The sequence below is a fragment of the Acipenser ruthenus genome, chromosome 4, assembly GCF_902713425.1.
Source record: "Acipenser ruthenus chromosome 4, fAciRut3.2 maternal haplotype, whole genome shotgun sequence".
In the NCBI taxonomy this organism is placed as follows: Eukaryota; Metazoa; Chordata; class Actinopteri; order Acipenseriformes; family Acipenseridae; genus Acipenser; species Acipenser ruthenus.
In genome coordinates this window covers 8,646,294-8,667,210 of record NC_081192.1, presented here as the reverse complement: position 1 = coordinate 8,667,210, position 20,917 = coordinate 8,646,294, and the positions used below count along the sequence as shown (strand labels likewise).

At 38.2% G+C, this 20,917-nt stretch overlaps 1 protein-coding gene across 3 annotated transcripts; it reads right to left on the bottom strand.

Moving 5' to 3' along the window:
* Nucleotides 1-1,835: 1,835 nt before the first annotated feature.
* On the bottom strand, nucleotides 1,836-11,000 carry LOC117399834 (transcription factor Sp8). 3 transcript variants are annotated; one of them, XM_033999241.3, is made up of 2 exons: nucleotides 10,878-11,000; nucleotides 1,836-6,543 (listed from the first exon to the last, which is right to left on the bottom strand). In XM_033999241.3, exon 2 carries the CDS (start codon nucleotides 6,508-6,510, stop codon nucleotides 5,176-5,178), a length of 1,335 nt encoding a protein of 444 aa, XP_033855132.1. In that variant the 5' UTR covers nucleotides 6,511-6,543; nucleotides 10,878-11,000; the 3' UTR covers nucleotides 1,836-5,175. The 3 variants fall into 3 exon arrangements, with proteins under 3 accessions (XP_033855132.1, XP_033855130.1, XP_033855131.1); XM_033999239.3 differs by lacking the exon at nucleotides 10,878-11,000 and adding an exon at nucleotides 7,162-7,298; XM_033999240.3 differs by lacking the exon at nucleotides 10,878-11,000 and adding an exon at nucleotides 6,875-7,155.
* Between the last annotated feature and the right edge of the window lie 9,917 nt (nucleotides 11,001-20,917).

Here is a 20,917-nt window from a genome sequence, read left to right as displayed (position 1 = left end):
CCAGTAGCCGCTGCGTAGATCCAATGTGCTGAACCAGGTTGACCTGGCTATCAGGTCCAGCGACTCGTCAATCCGGGGAAGCAGGTAGGAGTCCTTCCTGGTGGCCCAGCCCTTCTAGTCACCCCTTCTATCCTGATGGTGGTGTACAGAAAGGTGTAATATAAATTCCCAAGGTGTGTAGTGTTTACTACATTTCTCTAGACCCTACTTACAATATATAGCGATGCACACAAAACCGCAAATTATTACATTCTATAATTTAAATACTGGAGTGGAAACACAATTATAGTGTGTATAGGCTTCCTTCTGTTTCACAAAGTTACAAAATAATTCAAGATAAACTGAATAAAAAGAACACGTTTTTCCAATCATAGTTTATTTTTGTAGCTATATCAGCAATATATATGTGTGTGTGTGTGTGTGTGTGTGTGTGTGTGTGTGTAAACGTCTAGGCCTATAATTATAAGCAAGAATAGTATATTACTAATTACGTTTTGTGGCATTTTTAAAACTAAACAACATGTACCATATCGCTATGAAACACAATGTTGAGATTTTTAGACTCAATCCATAGGGACACCAAACAAACACACACAATAGCTGAGTGTCTGTAGCTATTTAAAATACAATAAAAATGTAAATAACATAACTGATATTGGACAATAACACGCGAGGGCGCTGTTTAACTGTTTACCTGCAGTAAGGTAAAGTTCTGCAGATCTAATATGGATTGCATTGCGTCCAGGAATTATTTTGCACTGCTATCGAAGCATAAGAGCAATGCAAATTACTCAACACGCACAAATAATGATCCGCAGTTATGATAATAAGGGTCTCAATGAGCGCATCGGTCTATTTAGCGGCCGCACTTGCAGAGTTAGCAGTACAGGGAGCAGTAGTCGCTGTATAACATTTGTGGAGCACGAAAATACAAACCAAACAAAATGCCACAGAAAGGACAGCAAAGTCCTCTTGGTGCACAGAAAAGAAAAGAAAAGTTTTCTGAGAAGCAGCTGTCCTTACGACTGAGGTCACATCAGTTATGCTAGTATCCTTTGGAAATTATATGTATTGTCCTGGCCTTTTTAGCATGACATCCAGAAATTTGCCTAGCACTCTGGAAAAGGTGGATTGGGCTATCGCTCCAGACATTCAAACTGTGCTCTGAAAGGAACCAGAGGCTAAGTAGTGCAGAGAACACAGCACTTTCAAATGTGCAGGGATAGCGGTCAATAGATTGACGCTGGGGTCTAGCTCGTCCCTCAGTTCAGCTATGAGATCAAGGATGACCTGCGTGCGGAGTGAGACGATAACGCTTTAACACCACATCCTCCGGCATCCCAAACAAAGTGACCCTGGGATTGAATATGCGGGCTCCTTTTCATCTTGCCCTTCTCCTTCGAACGTTTTCCTGTCTCTCCTCAACAAGTGTCGCCGCATCAGGAAGTGTACCACAGCAGCCATCCTGAAGCCAATCTCGTGTGTTATCTGTTAACTTTTAACAGGTCGGCTACCTGCTTTATATATATATATATATATATATATATATATATATATATATATATATATATATATATATATATATATATATATATATATATTTATATATATATATAAACAAGGCTATAAACTCTTGTGCGGAAAATACAAATATAACTCCAGTTTTAATCATATTTTTTGTGATATCGTGTTTTATTATGCTGACGTGACACCGGTTGAATAAATCATTCTCCTTTATTAGATAAAAGACACTTCATTTTTTTTTTTTGAACACAGCAATGAATTGTGAAAAAAAAACGCAATGTGGGTCCTATAATTTGAAATTCTTCTTCTTCTTCTTCCTCTTCTTCTTCTTCTTCTTCTTCTTCTTCTTCTTCTTCTTCTTCTTCTTCTTATTAATAATAATAATAATAATAATAATAATAATAATAATAATAATAATAATAATAATAATAATAATGTTGCTATAAGTATTATTATTCTTGTTAAGGTTGTTTGCATTTACAAAACTACATTTAGAAAAAAAATCTAATCATACAATTTTGCTACAAATAAAAAAACATTACATACAAATATATAGTACAAACTTATACACTTTCCTGCTTTCTAATTCTGTTTGAAAGACGGTCTGCCTGTTGTTTGAAACTATCGTAACAGTTAAGCGCAAAGTATTTGCTAATTTGACATACAGGCCATTGAAACAACGGAAACGCCGTATTCTGGAACGCGCAAGAGCCTTTATCCATCTGAGTGACGGATGTCACCTGTATAGAAATGCAATGCTTCAACAACCTGTGTATAACTGACACTGTCTATTAAACTGTGCATGGTCACTGGGGAGTTTGAGACCTCGATTCTGTTTCATACTGGGTAGGCAGTATATTTTAGCGAGGGATAAACAAGTACAGACATATGTTGCACATGCTTAGAATGTTAGTTAATTAACGTTTACATATTGGATTAAGAACAATACCATTTGTGTTACATTTAATTCTTTGAATTTCCCAGATGCTCTATGCAGTACAGTTTAGTCATGTAGGATAAGATAACATTAGTAAATGTAATGGTTCACAATAATTATGACATATTGGTTACAGAAAGTATAAGTAGCTGTACCGTACATTTTTAAACAAGTTAAAACGAATAAAAAAACGCCCTCTGATAAATGTTACAGAATGTTCTGTCATGTAACTAATTCTTCAAATTTCCTTTGTATATAATAAATACACCCTTTGAGTCACAAAAACTCGGAAAAGTAGAGCGATAGCTTTTTATTTAATTTGTTTAAAATACTTTTAAGACGTTAAAGCGTTGGACTTAGAGAGGAATACAAACACTACCTCCCTGTATACGGTAAAAAAAAAAGAAAAAGGAAAAAAACACCTTATCATAAAATAAAAATTAAAAAATAGCAGCAAAACTAGAAATCGCTGCTTGCCTTTGTATATCGCTATCATTTTGCAGGTACAAATGTAACATTGGGTATTTGTAGTGTGATACCAAAAGAAACTTGATCAAATTATTTCGGTTACAGAAGTCTCTCTCAGTGTCTGCAATGGTGAAATGAGTTTTAGGTGGTATAGTTTAATTTACGAAGGCGTTAAATTGGACTCCTACTAACATACAGCAATACAATTCGGAACCTTCTATTAAAGTCTGCTAAGAAATAAATAATAAAGTCGATTTGGAAGCCAGTTCCATTTGATACTGGCAATTGTTTCAAAAGCGGCCCAATAAAAGTAAATAAATGGCCTGCTGGTTACGGGTTGGATTTAGAATATTTTTTTACGATCACAGGTAAAGATATTTAAATAACTGTTTAAAAAAAGAAAGAAATAAAGAAAAATCCATGCCTTTGAAATTCTACTTCGACTTGCATAAACCTTTTGAAACTAGCACTCGGCCTTAAATACGATCAAAGCCAGTTGAGCTATCGAGTCACTTCAGATTGATATAGCTGGACTTTAGCACGCAAATTGGTTTGGTTAATTTAGACAGTAATATATCAAATACATAGCGAACACAGCATTGATGATCTCGACCTGTATCTTACTGAATTAAATGTGTGCTTTAATGTGTGCTTTAACAGCATGAGTTGATTTGGTTTTTGAGCTAAATGATTGAAAATGAATACAGATAAATAGTATTTAGTCCGACAAAAATACCACATACCACTTACTTATACAAAATAATACATAAGATGTAATAATGATAATTCGAAGAAGAAGAAGAAGAAGAAGAAGAAGAAGAAGAAGAAGAAGAAGAAGAAGAAGAAGAAGAAGAAGAACACGTTAACATCATTCCTATTCATAGACTAAATATATTGGCATTGCTATAATAGCTAAATTATTGCAATTGTTACACACTTTTAGCGTTTAATTTACAAATATTAGGAACTGAAGGAAAGTAACCCAAGACTCTTTAGATTCAATTTGACTTTATTATCAGAGCTTGATATTAAAAGCACGATTATTATGAAATATGTGAGAAACCTCAAACTATATCCGGACTGTCCGCATATTCAATAAGTAGACACATGCTCAATTAAATAAAAAATACCATTCAACATTTACCAAATATGTCTGCTTATTACATTTCTATATTTTCTAAACTTATAATCAAGAAATAAATCCTCAACGTGCGTCTTGATATGCACATCGAGATTCAAGTCCAAATTATAGTTAACTAGGACTGTAACAATAACTTTGTTTGTCAATTTCTGTTATTGACAAAAACAAAAACAAAAAATACCCAGTATATTTTCAAATATTAACTAGACGCAATTTACAACAAAATACTATACAAAAATCGTCTCCTGGACACATACATGTCACGCCTTTACATTGGTGCTGTAAAATAATATACTACTCTAGAACATTTTCCAGTTTTACATTCTTGGAGCAGTTGTTTAATACGTTGTAATTAATCAAACAGAGCTTATGCCCAATGTTAGTATGAAAAATACATGAGCGAAAAAATGACACATAGGCTTTTTAATAAACAAATATACCACTTGTTATGCTATGAAATGAACGGTAGATAAGGACAAATCGTATTCTGTATCGTATACATGTGAACAATATTACACTGCGCAGTGTAAGAAAGTGCCCCTTGGTTTAATGTTATACAAAAGTAAACATTATGAAATAAAGCTTAATAAATGTTCATTCTGTTTACTTTTTTTAAAAAATGGTTATACTATGTTTTTAAAAAGTTTTACTAGCAAGACCATGCCATTGTCATACTTAATCAACAGGTATCTGTTCCCATTGTAGAATTTTTTCTCAGTCTATTTTTACACTAAGCACTTGTTTTTTAAGTTATAAAGCAGCGTATAAATGTGGAATTCTATCCCATATAAACTCTATAACATGTATTTTTATTTTATATTCACCGTCCTTACCTACCACCATGTTACTTCACTAAAGCGCCCTTCAAACTGTTGCTTTATTATTATTATTATTATTATTATTATTATTATTATTATTATTATTATTATTATTATTATTATTATTATTATTATTACCACATTTCTGGGACTAATTTACAACCTAGTGGTATTTTTTCCCATCAAATCCGTCAGTCTGTCCGTGAATACAACACTTACTTTTCAACTTAGATGTACATCTTTTATACAAGGGTCATTCAAGTATTTTTCATTTAGTCTCTCCCCATTTATTCAATGGAGTTATTGTGGCCGTTCATTCCTGATGTTTGGACCGAATCTGGGGTCTGTATCATGTCCGGTGAATGGCAGCGTGGGCTGCCTGGGGTACTATGCTCGCTGTCAGTATCACTTCCCTTTTTCCCCCCGCTGCCCCCGGAGCCTGACCCGACAGATCCCCCTCCTCCGGCGCTATGGGTTTTTACATGCTTGCTGAGGTGGTCGCTTCGCATGAATCGTTTATTGCAGACTGGACATGCAAACCTCTTCTCTCCGGTGTGGGTGCGCAGATGCCGCTGGAGCTCGTCAGATCTCGTGAATCTCTTTCCGCAAAAGAGCCAGTTGCAAACGAAAGGTCTTTCTCCTGTGTGCCATCTTAAGTGCGCTTTGAGATGGGACGTTTTGCCATACACCTTCCCGCAGCCGGGAATATGACAGCTGTGTAGCCCTTTCCTTCGGAGGCTCGCCCCGGCTGGCCCCAGTCTCTCTGCCTCTTGACAGTTCGGGCAATCACAAGTGGCTCTGCCTGAGTAACGGCGGGCTGAGGATCGCGGAGATCCAGCCAGAGCAGACGTGGGACCTCCCGCCAACATGGTGCACCCTGCACCTACTAAAGGCGAGGGACTAGAGTCTGGGTAAGCAGCTGGCAAAACGGGTTTAAATCCGTCCATCAGGTGCTGACCGGTAGTTAGGAGGTGAGGAGAAGCGCTGGTGCTGAAAGCAGAGTGACTCAAGCCAGAATAATCGGAGTTGTAGCTTCCCAAAGGAGAGTGCAGGGAAGTCTGGAGTCCACCTGAGTGCAAGGAACTCTGCAGCGCTGCCCCGTTGGGGTTCTGCACATCAATCCAGCCTGTGCCCACATCCCACCAGGCAGAAGCGCCCGTGGCACCAACATCTCCAGAAGGTATGCCTGGGTGGGAGGATTTGAACCAGGAATCGTACGGGTGCGCCACGCTCATCCTGGGATATATACCTTGCAAGCTGTCTACTGAAGTATGGACCTTGGAAATAAAAACAGGCTGGTGGCTTGGCTCTTGTGAACTGTTTGAAACAGAAGCCTGAAAAACAGAGTATTCGTTAGCAAAGGGGGAGTTGGACGAATTGCTTGAAGTCAAGGAAAAGGCACTAGATCCTGAAGAGCTGTTTGATCCGAAGGAGTCAGTCAGACCGGCTCCGTTCCGAGGCGCTCCAGCGACCCCAAAACTGGAGAGACTGGAGCCCAAATTGCAACTGCTTGCATTAGATCTTTTCCATGGATGAAATCCTTTCCCAAATGAGGAACTATCCGAAATAGAGGATGGCGAAGGGCTTGGACTGCCGATCTTGTTACAGGTAGCTGCTAACATGGCTAATGGTGTCGATCCTAACCTCGGCTCTTCCTGGTAAATACAAAAAAGAAAAAAAAGAAAAAATATATTCTGTTATAAATTTGCGTTGAAATTATATTTTTCGTGGTATTTTTAACAGTAGACAACGGAAAAACAGATTTTGTACAAAAATAGCATACCGATACTACAACCTGACTGCTTTAATGGACTTTAAACGCACACCCAAATACAAACAGAAAGTCATCTTATAAGAACGAAGTTCCAAATAAATAAATAAATAAATAAATAAATAAGTGTTTTGGTTATTTTTTGTATCAAAACAGATGTAACCTGCGCTACTTACTATTGCTTAAACTTTAACTATTGAACTGAGTTAACATACCTGCAGGACTCGAAGAATATAGGAAAACAAAAATAAAACGGAAAGTTAAGGTATCACAATGAAGTTTTCTCTCTTCGCATCTAACAGGTCTCGGTTCCGGCTGTAGGCAGTTTGTATAAAATTAAAGTCGTTGCTATCCTAGAAGTAACACGACCCTTTCCTTTTGGACCCACTTGCTTAAAACATAATGGAAAGACTGACTGCCCTTCTCTGACCGGGGTTATTTTAATCCCTCCAATGGACAATAAAATAACTAATTAAACAAGCAAGAAAATCCTCAGACTCACCCCTAGAAGTGAAGTTGCCATCACAAAAAGTGCCCTCCTCAGAGGATCTTTTTATATTTATAAATCAGAGCAGTGTTTTTTTAGAGGTGTGCAATACAATGATCTGTTCCGCCCATTCCACCACAATTGTAGCTCCTCTCAGGCTTTGAAGTACCGTTGAGACACAGACGGCCAATCAGAAATGTTGTTTTGCCACTCAGCCACATTCTAGCGTGAGGTCATCAATAGACTGCTTCAGAACCCCCCCCCCCCCCCCCCCCCCCCCCCCAAAAGAAAACGAGTAAGGCAAAGTTTAAGGGAGCGTGGTGGATACAATGCAAACTTTTTTTTTTGCCTTTCTCCCGACTAGCAGTAGCCACATTTCATTTTCGACTTAGTTTTACTGGGAGATCGTAGCCTTTATTACACAAGGTAACTGCCTTTTAGCTTTCTTGCTATGTATTTGGATTAGTTCCCAAGTTTTACTTTAAAATCCTGTGTAAGCAGCACCTTCTTTAGATTAGGTTAATCAATGATTACCTTGTTTCACAAATAACTCTATTATTTTCACTAATAATATGGCTGCACTATTATATGCATTATACCATAATTGTATTAAATTACCAATGGCAACCAATTTTAATGAGAACGAAGGGTATTCAGTATATTTCATAAATGCACCTTTTCCCCCTGGATACAGCAGTGAAGTTGTGAATGCTGGGGATGTAACTTTGCGCAAGTCACCAAGGTACAGCAATAAAAAGTGTCAATTGAGAACTCTGATTTTGTATTCGTAATAATATACAGTGGTTTTTGCTTTAATCTGTCATCATGCTATCATGTTAATATTTTTGGGATAAGCGTGGGAGGAGGATTAATGGTTTCTTTACTTTCTTACGGCGATGCTGTTGCGACAATGAATGGAGTGTTTATCTGAGCTTGCTGTTGGGGATGACTTTAGCATGTTGAGAAGGCGTGACAGGACTGCCCAGAAGGAGGGAAGGGAGGGGAAAAGGAGGGAGCCCCGCTTAACAAATAAAAAGAATTAACTTCATTGCTTTAGCCCCTCTGGTTTAATTTTATTCATTCTAAACGTAGATGTTTGTTTTATGTGATCCCACTTTAACCTGGATTATACTCTGAGATACACACACACGGGAATCAGTGTTTCCAATAAGCAGAAACAGCCGAGAGAAAATATACAATAATTTGATTTGCTTTTTAAGATTTCGGTGGAAATAATAAACAAACAGTTATTGGATTGAAATACATGTTAGTGGACTGTCCCCTGGCAGAGAGGCATCCTGTCTCGACTGTCAGTGTGGAAATCTTTATCTTATATATAAAACCCATCGATGCGTTTACATAGACTGTAGCCTGGGACAATCTGTAAGGTTGAGAATCTTGTTCAAAGGGCATACTGAATTAGAATTATAATTTATTATATGGTCTTGTTTATTGTATTTCATAAATAATGTCTCCAAATATGCTGTCCCAGAATTATGGCATAATTTATTGATTTCTTAAATTAAACAATAGGCCTATGCCATATCTGACGCATTAATAATAATAATAATAATAATAATAATAATAATAATAATAATAATAATAATAATAATAATAATAATAATGTTGATGCTTCTTGTCTTTTAATTTTTTTAATAATCTTTTGACTGAATAATTGCTGTTTCGATGTCAAAAGTCAACAGAAAAATCTATGTATTTCATTTGGGTATTTCTAAGCATCGAGCATTTAATCGATTATGATAAAAGTAATTGTGCAAACCTGAATTTATGAAATGTGTGTGCACTATTTTCCTATGGTTTGGCATGCTCGATTGAAGTAGCCTATTTGTAAAAGTAACAAAAATAAGAAATGTCATGCTCTTATCTGTTATGGAAAAGCGCACAGTATAGTTATCCCTCCAGTAAAACTGCATATTCCAATGTTCTTTCTCAGTACATCAGTATGCTGTCTGCATGAACAGCACACATTTCATTTGAATTTCAAATTTAATAAACCAGGAGGTTTTTAATCATCCCCAGTTTTATTTGTTTGATATTAACATGCTTATTGACCGGGTCTGTTGACCAGTTTGATCATTACAGGACAGCAAAAAGTTAATTAAAACGACCACAGCTCCTTAATCATAGCATCTGTCTCATCCATGTCGCTGCCTTTATTACACACTATGACGGATCGTCGGCCGGATTCATTCTCTGTTTCTTCGATTTGGGCAGCAGCTTTTTGGATCTCATTTACACCCAAGGATCAAGTGAAGGTAGGCATGAGCAAACCTACATAACCAATGCCAATTCAGATACGATACCAATATTAACTGCTCCAGGTTTGTCTGTCAATTACATTTGATTACATATATTTAAATGACTTATTTTCTCAAAAAAAAAAAAATCATTTGATCTATCTAGTTTTTTTTAACAGTATTTTTGCAGCAAATGTGTATAAGGCATTATTATGCTTTTCCTATATGCGTGTACAGTTATGGACAAAAGTTCACAAAAATGTGACATTTCAAAATCTAACATGAAATGCTGTACTACTATTATGGCTTCTGGCGATATCATTTTGTAGGTTCTTTGATACGCGTGTTAAATGAAATATCTAAATTATTTTCAAAAAGTTTAAATTCGTTTTAAAAAAAAGTTTAAATCCTAAAATTCTAGGTGATGCAAAACTTTTGGCCATAGCTGTACACACTCACAATATATATATATATATATATATATATATATATATATATATATATATATATATTACTTTTCGTGGCGTTAACAAACAAGTGTGGTATAATTGCTTTCTGATTTATTGCAATTGTCAAAATAAATAAATAAAAACATTTCTTTGTGCTTTATTGCTTTGTGAATTGTACTTAAAGTGTAATTAACCAAGCAAGAAAAAACAACAATAACAACTATAAAACTATGAATGTCTACTTTTGTACCTAATTTAAATGTGCTTTGAAGGAGCCGGGCTGCTGGCTGTTACATCAACTAGATGCGCTACATTGGGAGGTCCAAGCTTCCTTTCGTGTACTCTTTGGAACTCACTGCCACTATTTGCGTGAGGCTCTGATTCTGTAGGAAAATGTAATTCAGCACTTTGTTTTTAGTATAACATATAAATTATGTTTCTAATGTATTAAATATTGTAATGACTTTTGTATTGACTCTTAAAATGTAATTTTTAATGCATCTGATGTAATTTTATTAACAATTGCTGATGTATTTTATGCTATGTAGTGCGCTTTAAGATGTTCTACAGGAGAGGCGCGATATAAAAATAAAATTGATTGATTGATTGATTGATTGATTGATTAAATGAAACTATTATTAACCGGTTGCGCGTCTGCAATACAACAAACCTTTTTTTTAAAATAAAATGTTTTGCAAACTTATAGGCGCTACAGTTGTCAATAATCTCTTTATCATGTATTATTTTATTTATTTATTTATTTATTGCGTGGACAATAGAAGAAGAAGAAGAAGAAGAAGAAGAAGAAGAAGAAGAAGAAGAAGAAGAAGAAGAAGAAGATTTATTTATTATTTTATGTATTTAGTATAAGTGCCAGTATAAGTGGGATCTTTATTCCGTTTAATAATATATTATATTTTTACTGCAATTATTATTATTATTAGAACTGTACTATACGATTCTGTTTCTTTCTGTAGCATGTTCGCTTATTCTTACGCAGAACTGTATCGTTTTGTCTACATACCGAGTTGCTCTCCTCAGCATTATTGATTGAGTCTCTTTAGATGCCCGTCCAGTTAGAAGAAGATGTAATACAAGACGATTGTCCAGCATCTCCTCCAGACGGATGACAGTTGCATTAGCAGCCCCTGGAAGATAAATGTTACTTTGGGAATTGTCTTTAATTACGAGTAAGGAGCAGCTCGGGCTCCACTGGTGCAATCAAAACATGTGTTCAAGCCCTTAAACAAGGATAAAGAACACGTGAAATGTTTGGGAAGTGACCATTTCCTAAACATTCATAGAAAGGAAATCTGACCAAGCATTAATCCCTGTGTCCAAGGGTAAGTGCTATATTTAATAAAAAAAATAAAATAAAAAAAATCCAATACAAAGGCTATAACAAAGAGACACACATCAGGATCTTGGAAAATCTAATTCCCTTATTTTCTTTTCAATTTCTGATAATCCAGTAACCTATTTTTTGTTTGTTTTCTTTATTTGATTTTTTGTCTTAACACAGTTATGATGCAAAAAGTTTATTGCTGTTATTATCATTATTATTAGTAGTAGTAGCATCAGTAGTAGTAATAATAGTAGTAGCAGTAGTAGCAGTAGTCGTAGTAGTCGTAGTCTATACAGAATGCAGAGACAAAATGTGACTCATATTATAAAGATCCTATATAAAACTGACACAACAGACACAGTCACTTTGCTGTATAGGCTAACTAAGTAGCTAACTGCTACTTGTGTGTATTGAAATGTATTACAGTAATGGCGTAATTATATATATATATATATATATATATATATATATATATATATATATATATATATATATATATATATATATATATAGTATAACGAATTTTAAATCATTATGGCCCAACAGCTTCAGACGTACACTGTTGTTTTTGGAATCAGCGGTGTGAAAGTTCAAGAGGTGGTAGGCAGGTTACTCTTTTCAGTCTGTCCTAACTGTAGGTGCTATGCGAGCAACACAGAACAGATGTCCCATTTTAAAAGCATTCTTTTCCCCTTGCATGGTGTATATTGCTATCATGAAATCTAGTTTAAAACCTGTCCCATTCGCTGCTATAATGACCGCGTTATTCTGGCCCACTGAACACGGACAAAATGTGTTTAATATCGCGTGCTTTCGAATAATTCTCTTGAAACCAAGGGGGAAAAAAGAACCAAGCTCTCATCACGGGAGCTGGCTCGAGAAGATTTGATTTTTTTGCAAATATGGTAATTTACAAAGCAACTCAATAATCCGAAGGGCAGTTGTAAAAGCCCTCTGCGACATAAACTACCTCTAATTACCTGCCAGAGCAATTATAGCTGACTATCACGAAGAAATTAGATCGCTCAATGTACCATAAATAATGCGAATCATTTTGTAAGGAGAATGGGATGAAGTTTCTTTACCAGGAAATAACACCTCGCAGTGTACAAACCTTACACGAGAGCGCATTGATGTACGGGCATGGATTAAAATGACTGCCATGAAGATTAGTTTACCTTAACCCTTTCTGATTTTGTTTTGTAGGTCAATTATTCACTTTTCATTAGAGCTATTTCAAGTATTTTATCGCAGAGATCCACAAAAAATGCAAGTAAACTATACTTTGTAGAACAAAACTGCTCGTCCCGTTGATTTTATGCCAACATTTTAGTAAAATCCAGTTTTTGAGGACATACGTCTTAAGGTATTAGATCATTTTAAGAAGACGGTTACATTTAAAATATTTCAGGTGGTAAAATGTTATTAATTTGATGTTCCACAACCATTGGGTACATAAAATGCAAGTTACAGAAGCTGTACAAACCAAGTGTCCCATTTAGTCTTCTTTAGTCTGCTTTTGTCTCAATTAAAGACAGACCATCGCTATTGATTTTTTTTCATTCTAGCATATAGTCCTTATTCAATTACTTTTGTCTAACTAGGTATATGTCAACATCTATAATTCCCCAAAAGTTGTTGCATGATAATTTCCTAGAAACAGGAGTGGTAATACTAATGATCCCTTCAGTGTTATATTACATACTGGCGTAGCCTGCATAGCCCTAAACATTTTCAATCAACCTAGGTTTTTTTTTTTTTTTTTCAAGGTTAAGCTGACAGCAAATTAGAGCGTCCCTGTAAATATGCAAATACTGTTCCATTGCTGCCTTGGACATAAAATAAAGCACCGCGGCGATATAGACCTTTTTATTTACTAAATTGGGTGAGGTTTTTAGTAGCAGGATGTGTTAGCATTTGTATTCCACGATACATATTAAATAATACATGTTGGATTTCTGAATCCTACATTGTATTTATTTCCCTAAGTTTTTTTTTCCTAATTGATTTACCATATAAATATCACGCTTTTAAGATAGCCTATTCACTGTGTTTAATTGACATCATCTTGTAACAACTACGTTTACTCAGTATATTACAGCCTATATTGGATAATGTACCTATCATTTAATAGAAAGATGTTGATTTCCTGATATTGTTCCTGCTATTGTAAATGGTGAATTTACTAAATAGCTGGGTCAATAATTATTTCAATATAGCATTATTATTATTATTATTATTATTATTATTATTATTATTATTATTATTATTATTATTATTATTATTTTTATTCATAATAATACATGGAATATATATATATATATATATATATATATATATATATATATATATATATATATATATATATATATATACAGTGCCTTGCAAAAGTATTCAGACCCCCCTGACCAATTCTCTCATATTACTGAATTACAAATGGTACATTGAAATTTCGTTCAGTTTGATATTTTATTTTAAAACACTGAAACTCAAAATCAATTATTGTAAGGTGACATTGGTTTTATGTTGGGAAATATTTTTAAGAAAAATATAAAACTGAAATATCTTGCTTGCCTAAGTATTCAACCCCTGTGCTGTGGAAGCTCCCAGTTTACACCCATGAAAGAAGGACACAATTACCTTACCATTGGCCTCCACCTGTGAACCATTAAAGTTGCTGCCACATTTTCTGGATAAAACCCCCCCGGTTGAAGGATCATTGGTCAGGCTGTGAATCTGAAGGAAAATGAAGACCAAAGAGCATTCTACAGAAGTTAGAGATAAAGTAATACAAATGCATAGATTAGGGAAAGGGTACAAAATAATATCCAAGTGTTTGGATATCCCAGTGAGCACAGTTGGATCAATAATCAGGAAGTGGAAGCTGCATCACACCACCCAGGCACTGCCAAGAAAAGGCCGTCCCTCAAAACCCAGCGCTCAAACAAGAAGGAGACTTGTGAGAGAAGCCACAGAGAGGCCAACAATCACTTTGAAGGAGCTACAGAGTTCAGTGGCTGGGAGTGGAGTAATGGTGCACCAGTCAACCATATCAAGAGCTCTGCATAACACTGGCCTGTATGGGAGGGTGGCAAGAAAGAAGCCGTTACTCAAAAAGTACCATCTGAAAGCACGTCTGGAGTTTGCCAGAAAGCATGACAGTGACCCAGCTGCGATGTGGGAAAAGGTTTTGTGGTCAGATGAGACCAAGATAGAGCTTTTTGGCCAAAACTCAAAGCGCTATGTGTGGCGCAAACCTAACACTGCCCATGCCTCAAGACACACCATCCCTACAGTGAAGTATGGTGGTGGCAGAATCATGCTGTGTGGATGCTTCTCATCAGCAGGGGGTGGGCATCTTGTTAAAATTGAAGGAAGAATGGATGGAGCAAAATACGGTGAAATACTGCAAGAGAACCTGCTTCAGTCCGCTAAAAAACTGAAGCTTGGGAGGAAATTCACCTTTCAGCAGGACAATGATCCCAAGCACAAGCCAAAGCAACATTGGAGTGGCTCAAGAACAAAAAGGTGAATGTCCTACAGTGGCCCAGTCAAAGTCCTGATCTCAATCCCATTGAGAATCTGTGGCACTATTTGAAAATTGCGGTCCACAAGCGTCGTCCAACCAACCTGAACAACCTGGAGAAAATCTGATAAGAAGAATGGGCCAGAATCACTCCGACACTGTGTGCAAAGCTGATACATACTTACCCCAAAAGACTTAAAGCTGTTATTGCAGCGAAAGGTGGCTCTACCAAATATTAATGTGTGGGGGTTGAATACTTATGCAAGCAAGATATTTCAGTTTTTTACTTTTCTTAAAAATATTTCCCAACATAAAACCATTGTCACCTTACAGTAATTGATTTTGAGTTTCAGTGTTTTAAAATAAAATATCAAACAGAATGAAATTTCAATGTACCATTTGTAATTCAGTAATATGAGAGAATTGGTCAGGGGTCTGAATACTTTTGCAAGGCACTGTATATATATATATATATATATATATATATATATATATATATATATATATATATATATATATTCTAATCATTACAGGTAATCTGTATTTGAAGTGATTCTAATCATTACAGGTAATCTGTATTTGAAGTGATTCTAATCATTACAGGTAATCTGTATTTGAAGTGGTTCTAATCGTTACAGGTAATCTGTATTTGAAGTGGTTGCCTGCGATCCAATCGGCTGGGACTTGCTTTTTGATCATTGTAGGGGAGCAGTGTTTTTTTTTCTGCTTCAATTGCATGACATGAGTAACATGCAATTCACATAGGTCACAGTTTACACAATAAGTAGACTTTCACTTTCAAAACACTAGTCACTTGAAGAATTATTAGTAGATGTGCTATTGACAGTGGAATATGGGTTGGATTGTATTGATGATGTAATACATAATGGCCTAACTTGGAGTTAAATCTGAAAGGGTTTCCTTGTCAATAATAGATATTTGGTAAAATATATATCAATACTATTATTAGCTGTGGCTTAATGTGGTTTTCCTCCAAAAATATTTTTGAAATTAGCATTGAAATTGGTGTATGTTAAATTGATGAATTTATAGTTGTAGTATATAGCCTACATCAGGGGTCTCCAACCCTGGTCATGGAGAGCCCCAAATCCTCAGGTTTTATAGGTGTCTATGTCATCAGTGGCTAAGAGATCTGGAACACCTGTTAATATTGTAAGTAAGCAAATAATTAAGTAACTGAGAGCTCAGTTGAAACGAAAACCAGAAGATCCAGTAGCTCTCCAGGACCAGGGTTGGAGACCCATGATCTACATATATTGCTTCTTCACATGTCTTCCAAAACTTGTTATCCAATACTGTATACCAGCAATCAATGACATTTAGTTTTATAAACGTTCTTCAGTTTGAAATATTTGGGTCACACCTTAGGAGTATGAAAGGCCATCCGGGTCAAAGACGCGCTATTTAGTATGCGTTTCAAATATTTAGTACACATATTGAATTGGACCAATCAGAATACATAAAAAACCTATGTGTTCTTGTGGCAATGTGGCCACGCCCTTGTGCGTAGTTTGTTTATATGTTACATGTTGTGTGTAAATGTTGGTGTATAGAGATGGCTGCACTGGATATAAATGGGTGTGTGCAGCACGAGTTATTTAAGATGTAATTGTATTTAAGCACGAGGTTGCACGTAATTAATTCACGTGCTGGGATTCAAGTGAATAATTAATTAGTAATTGAATCCCAGCACAACAGTATATATAGATGCACATTTCTCTCACTCGGGGTTGGGTGTTCGGTGAGTGGAGAACGGGATTGGAGACGGAGGTAAAGAGAAGAATAAGACTAATAATAGTAATAATAGTTAAAGTATCTGCTCACCATGTTTGTTCGTTTGTCTGTTTACTGTTTAGTCCGTTTTTGTTTATATATTTATTTTGGCGTAAGTGCCGTGTCCTGTTTTGTGTTCTGTCTGTTTAAACCTTTTATTTTGTTTAATAAACCATTGCACTCAGCATTACTCATCACCACCGTCTGCCTGTATGTTTCTTCCGGGTCTGACGTGTCACCACTCAGCCAGCCTTGTGACATATGGTGTCAGAGTGGGATAACAGCGCCCCCCAGATTCAGGCCGGAAAGAGTACCGCAGTTTCTTTTGAAAAAAAAAATGACAATGGCAGAAGACGCCAGGAAACTACGGGACTGGATCCTGGACAATGCTGGGCTGGAGGCCCAGTCTATGCCCATAGCCACCCAGATCCTGTGGCTGATAGACAGGGAGCGATGGGAGGCCTATGGGAGGGAACACACCCTAAGCACCTGGGAGGAAGGTGTGGAGTTGGTCCTCACCTGGACCTGGAGGCAGCTATAAGTGGAACAGCAGCCCAGGTAGCAGGGTCTAAAGCAGGAGGATTCATGGCCAGCTGCACCTTCCTAGAGATGGGGGAGGAGCCCGAACGTCCTACGCCTGAGTGGGAGGAGCCCGAACGTCCACAGCCCAAGAGGGAGGTGTCGGTGCGTCCACAGCCCAAAAGGGAGGAGCCGGTGCATCCACAGCCCAAAGACGGGGGAGTCGGTGCTTCCACAGCCCTAGGACCCAAGCTGCCAGCAGAGGGAGAATGCCTGCTGGTTCCACCTCCACCAGCAGAGGAACAATGCCTGCTGTCCCCATGGCCACCAGCAGAGGAAGAATGCCTGCTGTCCCCATGTCCACCAGCAGAGGAAGCATGCCTGCTGTCCCCATGTCCACCAGCAGAGGAAGCATGCCTGTTGGTTCACCTGCTGCCCCGAGAGCTAGAGGGGGAGGAGCCATCGCTGCCATCCAGAGAGCCAGAAGGAGAGGAGTTACGGGCTCAACTCCCTGAATTTTTCTGGGGGGGAGAACGGCAGGATGCTGGTGTCCCCCAGCAGCCTCTATTTATACTGCTGAAGGGAGCACGGCACACACCAGCCCAGCCGCGACAGCAGAGGGAGCCAGCACCGCCACAGCCTCCCTCTGAGTGGCCAGCATCAGCCCCATCACCACTGCCTCCACCACAGTCCCCTGCAAGAGAGGCAGAGCCGCACCACTCCCCTGCAACGTCAGGAGACTACACGCTGCTCCCACCTCCATCGTCAGGAGACTACACGCTGCTCCCATCGCCAGGAGACTACACACTGCCTCCGCCACCTCCACCGTTTCCTCCACTAGGAGCAGAGCAGCAGGAGCTGCCTCTGCCTCCGCCACTTCCAGGAGCAGAGCAGCAGGAGCTGCCTCTGTCTCCGTCACCTCCAGGAGTAGAACAGCAGGAGCTGCCTCTGCCTCCACCACAAGGAGCAGAGCAGCAGGAGCTGCCTCTGCCTCCGCCACCTCCACCAGCAGAGGGTGAATACCTGCTGGTTCCGCCTTCATTGTTGTGGGAGGACTGCTTGCCCCTCCCACCTCCACCAGCAGAGGGTGAATGCCTGCTGGTTCCGCCTTCCCCAACATGGGAGGACTGCTTGCTGCTTCCACCTCCACCACAAGAGGAGCTGCAGCTGAGTTTCACACCGCCCAAGGATGCTTGCCTTGCATCGCCTGGGGCTGCCTGGTGCTCCGCATCGCCGGGGGCTGCCTGTTGCTCCGCATCGCAGCAAGAAGTACTGTGGCCGGAACCCCACCAAGGGGAGCTGCCGGCCACGAAGACGGGGGAGGAGGTCTGGAGACCACCAACCCCAGCAGCAGTTTCGCTGCCGGAGATCGTGGGGGAGGTCAGGAGACCTGCTCCCACTGCAGCAGTTTCGCTGCAGGAGTTCTTGTGGCCGGAGCCCCACAGGAGGGAGCTACCGGCTACGAAGAAAGGGGGAGAGGTCAGGAGACCAGCATCCCCCGCAGCAATTTCGCTGCAGGAGTGGACCAGCATGCTGTCAGCCGTGCCACTACCGACAGGGGTGCTGACAGCATTGCCAGCCATGGGCCCACTGAAGCCTCCCTTCCCAGCCCGAGACTTTGTCCTGGACTGCTGGGTTTTTAAGGGGGGAGGTGGCCGTTGAGGCCATGTGTGCTGCGCACAAGGGAGGGTATATGTGGCAATGTGGACACGCCCTTGTGCGTAGTGTGTTTATATGTTACGTGTTGTGTGTAAATGTTGGTGTATAGAGATGGCTGCACGAGATATAAATGGGTGTGTGCAGCACAAGTTATTTAAGATGTAATTGTATTTAAGCACGAGGTTGCACGTAATTAATTCACGTGCTGGGATTCAAGTGAATAATTAATTAGTAATTGAATCCCAGCACAACAGTATATATAGATGCACATTTCACTCACTCGGGGTTGGATGTTCGGTGAGTGGAGAACGGGATTGGAGACGGAGGTAAAGAGAAGAATAAGAATAATAATAGTAATAATAGTTAAAGTATCTGCTCACCGTGTTTGTTCGTTTGTCTGTTTACTGTTTAGTCCGTTTTTGTTTATATATTTATTTTGGTGTAAGTGCCGTGTCCTGTTTTGTGTTCTGTCTGTTTAAACCTTTTATTTCGTTTAATAAACGCTGAGTGCCACCATTGCACTCAGCATTACTCATCACCACCGTCTGTCTGTGTTTTTCTTCCGGGTCTGATGTGTCACCACTCAGCCAGCCTTGTGACAGTTCTAAATAAATTTGAATAACTATGTATTTTCTACTAGGGGCTGGTCATTTTACAGTAGTAACTATGTAGGGGCTGGCCATTTTACAGACATGCAGCGCAATTACAAGAGTAGCCAATCACCTTCGGGATAACATATTTTTAATTTCAGACATGAAATACACTTAAAAAAACTTGAGACACTCAATGTTGACTGTGACAATTATATTTTTTTCAGTTTTACACTAAAATATTGAGTTACCATAGCTAATATTAGATTGAATGTCAGACCTTTCAACACTTGTTTAAAATTACATATTAGTTACCACTGTATTAAATGCCAAGTCCATATACTGCCACGAATTGTGTGGGAATGGCAGATGTAAAGCGACTGTTAATAGGATAATTTATTACACATACTATTTTCTTTAAATTCACTGGTTCTCATTTCATTTTCTGGGATCTGAATTACTACATGTACTAAAGTAAAATTAGTACACGTAATAGTTAGAATTACAACACGTACTAAAGTCAAATTAGTACATGTACTAATTAGAATTACTACATGTACTAATGTCAAATTAGTACACATTATAATTAGAATTACTACATGTCAAATTAGAGCGTGTACTAAATAACACGTTTTTAACCCGAGTGGCCTTCCATATAGGAGCATCTTTATATCGCTTACTTGAAACACTTCCTACCACATCTGTGCATACTAGCTAACACTCAAATATGCACAAACTAGTACAACAGTAGGCCTACGTCAACTTTGTAGAACTGCTGGATACATTTTAACAAGACATTTGCCTTCGGGTGACTTCAAATACTGCCTGAAACACATAGATAAATTATCTATTTAGTGCCTGCAAGTTGGGAAACACTGAACAAATATGTGGTGGCCTGTCAACCTTTTTTTTTAAAGCACTGACAATAAAATTAAGTTGCTTCCAGTGCAAGAGAACTGAGGTTATGGATCATTTCACTTGCTTGGGTGATCTGTCTGAACCACTCCCAGAAATTATTTTTTAACCCTGTAGCAACTCAGTAATTTGTTTGAATCTCTTCAGAACTGGTATTTAGAATTAGCCTGCAGAGTTATCAAAATGAAAAACAGGAGAGCCAGACAAGTGTTTCTGCAGGTAGTTGATGGACCTCTGGATAAGTAAACTCCTGTCCATATAGTGCACTATTAATTATCAATCAGTCAATTAATCAATGAATCAATCAAACCATTCACCAGGTAGGACCAACTGAGAATAGAAATTTACAGTGGTGACTTGGGAAACAGAAAGGCGACTCATATATACATACATATTGTATTATATTATATAGATACAATCTGAAATGATTCTAAGAGGGAGATTCTGCCAATCTTAAATGCTTTAAAAAAATCATGGGATATTTAAAGTCCATGAAGTACATAGGACCTTGGTTTAATGTCTCTTCTGACAACGGCACCTGCTATTGTAATGTACAAAACCCCCTAACTAAACCCCTTTCTGTGGAATTGATTGAGCTGTAGGGAAGACCATTTTGTGCCCGAGTGTCCTTTCCTCATACAAGTACTGTACAAGGCTCTAGTGTGTTAACTAAATTGGTTACATTACATTATTCTCTGATAAGTGAAACAGTTGCC